The following is a 5,483-nucleotide window of genomic DNA, read 5'->3' on the forward strand; positions in this document are numbered from 1 at the left end:
AAATTTAAGATTTCTAGCCGGGCGTGGTGGCTCACGCCTGTAATCCCAGCACTTTGGGAGGCCGAGGTGGGTGGATCACGAGGTCAGGAGATCAAGACCATCTTGGCTAACACAGTGAAACCCCGTCTCTACTAAAAATACAAAAAATGAGCCGGGCGAGGTGGCGGGTGCCTGTAGTTCCAGCTCCTCGGGAGGCTGAGGCGGGAGAATGGTGTGAACCTGCGAGGCAGAGCTTGCAGTGAGCCAAGATTGCACCACTGCACTCCAGCCTGGGTGACAGAGCAAGACTCCATCTCAAAAAATAAAATAAAATTTAAGATTTCTTCTGACATCCTTCAAAGTACGGCTTTGTTCTGGGCCTCCTAGCTTTGTGGCCTTTGCCCAGGACTTCTGGCCGGATGAAACCTACATCTGGTGAGTTTGGTTTTTAGCCAGAAGCAGATCTTGGGCATTGAATCCTAGAGCTGGAGGGAAAGTCTCTAAGGGGTCAGATGATCTCTGCCTCTATAAACCAAGAATCCAAGGTCAGGAGAGGGAAAGCTGGATCATAGGTGTGCCCTGGCTAGAACTGGGAGCCTTTGCTTCCTGTCAGCGTGCCGTGGTAGAGCCAGGGGGGCTCAGTCACTTCCCCTCCAAACACTCATCCTGTGTAGGAACAGGCCAGTGTGTCCCTGCAAGACAAGCCTCAGAGCACCACCTCCTGCCAGCAGCCTGCTGCCTCCTGGGAAGGATCTGGAACCCTTGACCTAAGAGTGTGTGGCTCTGGTCTCTCTGCCGGCGCTGGGGCCCCTGTGCAGACCAGCAAAGTGGTCACAGGTCAGCCTCCAGCCAGGGAGCAGTGTCCTGCCCCAGTGGTGAGGTTCTTCCTGTTCTCTCCCACCACCTTATCCTGCATGTGACCATTCGCTGCCTTGGCCAAACCTTAGAAAGAGCATTCCAGGAGTTGAGGGAAAGGCTGTGAGGGCACAGAAAATCCCAAGCCATTTCTGGGTGGCTCAGGAATACAATCAGGCTCCCATCAGCCCTGGCTCACCCCTTCCCTGGAAATGCCTAGGGCTTCTTGACCTTTGCCTTTGCTGTGCCATGCCTGCCAATGGGAATATCCTCCTTACGGTTGGAACCTGTGGGAGCTGGGGTCAGCCCACAGGCCCAACTCAAAAGCTCCGACTGCCACAAAGGGTGCCTGGCTTACCCACAGATAGACCTGGCTTGCTTCTTCCCAGTGCCTGGAATTTGTGCGTTGTACCAGGCACTCAACTTTTCTAGCCCCCCAAGGATATGAGGATACCTCCCTCTATCCCTGTCTTCCAGGCACTGCACATTTAGACATAATCTTATAACAATGTCACAGAGAGGGTAATGGTCCCATTTTACAAATAAACTGAGGCTCAGAGATGTCGTATCTTGTCAAAAGCTATGGATGGCAAAGCTTGGAGATCACTCAAGAACACCCCTTCAACCTCAGCTGCATGTCTCCCAACTAGGGCTGAGTCCCTCCAGGTAGGGCCTGGCCCAGCCTATGGCCAATACCCAGTAAATGCTTGTGAGATGAATTAGTTGGTGGATTAAGCCTGCAGGGGGCCCTTTTTTCTATGCTAACCTGAGTTTGAAAGGGTTGTTTTTTACTTTTTAATTTAGGGGTGAAGGGGCACAGAGATTCCATGCCCTCCCTGGACATGCCACCCTCCCTCCAGGAACCTCCATGCATGTGGCTATCTGGAAGCTCAAAAGTGGTTTTGTAGATTAAGTGAAGTGTCGCGCTCTGTTAAGTGCTTTGCTCATGCCTGGTGGTGGTGAACAGTGTCTGTGAGAAGGCAGAGTGGAGAGCCATGTGTCTCCATCAGTGCCCACCCTCTGGGGGCACCTAAAATGACCCTTTGCTTCAGAACCCAAAGCTCCTTTGGCTAAGGTGGGGGCCAATTTGGGTCCCTAGAAACAGCACTGGACACAGCAGCACTGCTTGAGTTCTGTGATCACTATGCCTTGGGATGCAGGGGAGTTACTAGGCATTGGAGGGTTAACCTGGGAACTTAACCCCCCCTACGAAAGAGCTTCCATGGGAAAGGGGGGTCATCGGGGAATGCAGGTTGCCCCATTCTAGCTCAACCTACAGTGACCTCTGCTTTACATAATCACAATCCTTACAAACACCCCAAAAGCAAAGTTCCCTTGTCATCTTTAGTACTCAGATCAGAAAACTGAGGTTTGCAGAGGGCCGATCTGTCCTTGGTCACAGGGCTAGAAAGTGAGGGACATGGGATGGAAACCCAGATCCATTAGATCCTGAAACCAGGATCCTGTTGTTCTCCAGGCTAAGCCACCAATTTAGGACAAATAGAACATGCCGGGAATTGGGGCTTATTGGAGATGATGAAAACAAAGGCCTGAGGCTTAAGTGGCTCTGTTGTAGACAAACATTGAACCCCCTGGAAGCCTGAGCTTTCTTTCAACAGTGTTCAGAGTAATGGGAGAAAAATTAATTCCCAACAAGGCCTCTCCAGAGTGCAAAGCAATGGTGGGCAAACAGGGAAATCACCAAAAAGCAGCCTGGGTCTCACAGGCTAGTAGCAGGGTCCTGCCACTCCACCGCACCTGGTGGTGTGACAGAGCTGGCTCTCCTGACATAGGGATTAGAAGGGATTATGCTGGGCCAGGGCTTACTGTGGCTACCCTGTTTCTGGAGTAAGCACTGCCCCAGCCAGGAGCCCTTTGGCAGTCCCCAGAGGGGCTGGGGTGGGACAGGGTGCTGCTTGCCTGTCCACATGTTCTGCTTGGAACAAAATCCAGGGCCGCTGGGACTTCACCTGACTCTCATCTGTATATGGGGCCCTGGTTCCTTCTGGGGGTACATTGGGCTGAGGGGGAACGTTCATCTCTTGTTTCATCCTCACATTAATCTGTCCATCCACTGCTACCCCCATCCCTTACCGTAACCAAACAAAGCAGGTGCAGATGTTTGAATTAACGAAAGCGAAGTCTGATAACAAAAAGTAAATTTATTACCCAAAACTAGTAAAGGGGAAGTAGCCAGATTGCTATTTAAAGTAACTGCTTCAATTTTAGTGGGGAAAGCAATTTTAGGGGTTTTAAAGGGAAGACTGGATAAGGAAGACATGCAAGAACTGGGCTGAGTATGATGTCTGTGTGTTTTGTCCTGGTGGCTAGCTTGGGTTTCAGTCCACCTGGATTTCGGATTGACATTATTTTAACAATGACCAGGTTATTAGCCATTTTGAAGTAATTTTTGGAGGTTTGCAGCTGGGTCTCCAGACTTGGTCTGTCTCAAGACTAGCCCCTGAAACTTCTAAGACATCGCACAATGAAATAGTAGCATACAGTTAGATAAATGAAAAGGGAGCATATCCGGTGAGAAAGGGGAGGGATGTGGAGTCGATTTTAAGGCTAAGGAGAAAGGCTTTTGAGTTGCCTCAAGGTTACATTTTGAAACCCAAGAGAATGGGGAGAAAAAGGTTTAAAATGCATGAAGTTAAGCTGCGGGCTACATTGCTTCTCTGATATCTGCTACTCAGCTTCCCTGCTCATTCACTCTGCCCCAGTCACTCTGATCTCCTTGCTGTTCCCCTAACACATGAGCCATGCCTGTAGTCCGCGGCCTCTGCACTGCCTGTTCCTCTGCTAGGAGTGTCTTGGCCCCCTGGCTCACTTCATACCTTCAAATGTCATCTTCTCAGTGAGGCTTACATTGGTCAACCCTTTCTCAGAGGCTTCACTCCACCCCCCAATCTCTTGCCAGCAATCCCTAATAGCCCTTGTTACAGCCTACACTTTTTTCCAAATACTTTCTACCTTCTTTTTTTTTTCTTTTTTTTTGAGATGGAGTCTCGCTCTGTCGCCCAGGCTGGAGTGCAGTGGCGCGATCTCGGCTCACTGCAAGCTCCGCCTCCCGGGTTCACTCCATTCTCCTGCCTCAGCCTCCCTAATAGCTAGGACTACAGGCGCCCGCCACCACGCCCTGCTAATTTTTTGTCTTTTTTTAGTAGAGACAGGGTTTCACCGTGTTAGCCAGGATGGTCTCAATCTCCTGACCTCGTGATTCACACGTCTCGGCCTCCCAAAGTGCTGGGATTACAGGCGTTGAGCCACCGCGTCCGGCCCTTTCTACCTTCGTGTATACCAGTTACCCGTTGTCTCTTCCCCCACTAGAAGGTAAGCTTCATGAGAACAGAATTTGTCTTTTTCCTTGCTGTTTCCCTATTTAAGCAATAAATTCAGGAACCTGTGAGTAGGGATCAAGCTGCTCTTTAACACAGAAGAAACACCTGGCCTTGGATGGGTGAAGGGCTTTATCGCAGCTGGCGCTGGGTGGAGCAGGAGTGTGAGCAGCGCCCATAGTGCTCCTTGTCTCTTCCACTAACCCAGAATCCTCCCCAGTGACCCAGGACCAGGCGGCTGTAGGGGGGCCGAGAGCCTTCACTAAATGTGACACATCAGTGACTACAGCCCTGAAATTGAAATTGGAAGCCCAGGCTTGTGTTCATGTCCAGCAAATCCAACAGGTGAAAAATCTAGCTTGTCATCAGCTTATAATGGTTCCATTTTCAAAAGCTTAGCCAGGGCTGCTGGTTTTGTTTTTAAATGTTTGAGGCTTTTTTTTCCTTCCAAATCATTTATTTTTCCCTTACGATATGAGAACAGTAGAAAATATGGGTAACTATGCAGTTTATGTAAGCATTCAACAACTGGGAGCGAATTTTCTACAATTGCGAGTGCAGTCACTCTGGGAGCGCATCAGCCCCAAGAAAGGTGGGCAGGCAGACGCGCGTGCGGGCAAAACCTCAAAGAGGAGCGGCTCGGGGGCTCTTTCTGCCCCTGCGCCCCTGCTTCCCCTCCTCCTGCTTTACCGAGATCACTACCGGGGGCCTTGGAGACGGCGGTCCCCAGAGCACTCCGGGAGCCGGCCGGTTCTCGCGGGGTCGCTCCGCCCGGAGGCTCTCCAGACCCCTGCGCGCGGCAGCCCTGGCCCGCGGCAGCCCTGGCCCCCGTCACCCCTGCGCGCAAGCCCGCGAACTCCGAGTGCTCAGGTCCTCTCCACCGAGGTGATTTCGATTCAACGGCGATCGGAGTCCCCGAGGAAGTGGTGCAGGCGCCTCCCGCCGCCGTGGGGAGGGCACAGCAGAAAGCCTGGGGCGTAAGCAAGAGGGGAAAGGAGGTGGTGTTGAGTGAGAACCAGCCGAGTGTTTTCCAAACATCCATTTAATCTTGCGTTTATACTATATATAAAATCTTAACGTGAGGTAGGCTTTCTTATCCCCACTTGCAGACAGGGAAAATGAGGCTCAGAAGATGCGGTGGTGGTCTGCATGGTGGCAGAGCTGGGTTCGCAGCCAGGACGGTCTGAGGCTGCGCTCCTTCCCCGGGGACTGCGGGGGGCGGTGTCTAGCGCGGCAGAAGCTTGCCGAGGGCCGCGGCGGGCGCGCGCGGGCGCGGGGGCTGGTCGGGCAGCATGGCGGCGCTGTGCTCTG

General features: G+C 52.1%; 1 protein-coding gene across 1 annotated transcript in view; it reads right to left on the reverse strand.

The window, feature by feature from the left end:
- Nucleotides 1–4,216: 4,216 nt before the first annotated feature.
- Nucleotides 4,217–5,483, reverse strand: part of FBXL22 (F-box and leucine rich repeat protein 22) — a 7,062-nt gene continuing 5,795 nt past the window's right edge. Inside the window, exons 3-5 of the mRNA XM_017863676.1 lie at nucleotides 5,366–5,480; nucleotides 4,863–5,142; nucleotides 4,217–4,434 (exon numbers count right to left, since the gene is read on the reverse strand). Of these exons, the coding sequence (XP_017719165.1) occupies nucleotides 4,217–4,434; nucleotides 4,863–5,142; nucleotides 5,366–5,480 (613 nt within the window). The remainder of the gene's footprint in view (nucleotides 4,435–4,862; nucleotides 5,143–5,365; nucleotides 5,481–5,483) is intronic.

The sequence above is a fragment of the Rhinopithecus bieti genome, unplaced genomic scaffold (assembly GCF_001698545.2).
Source record: "Rhinopithecus bieti isolate Rb0 unplaced genomic scaffold, ASM169854v2 scaffold_72467, whole genome shotgun sequence".
In the NCBI taxonomy this organism is placed as follows: Eukaryota; Metazoa; Chordata; class Mammalia; order Primates; family Cercopithecidae; genus Rhinopithecus; species Rhinopithecus bieti.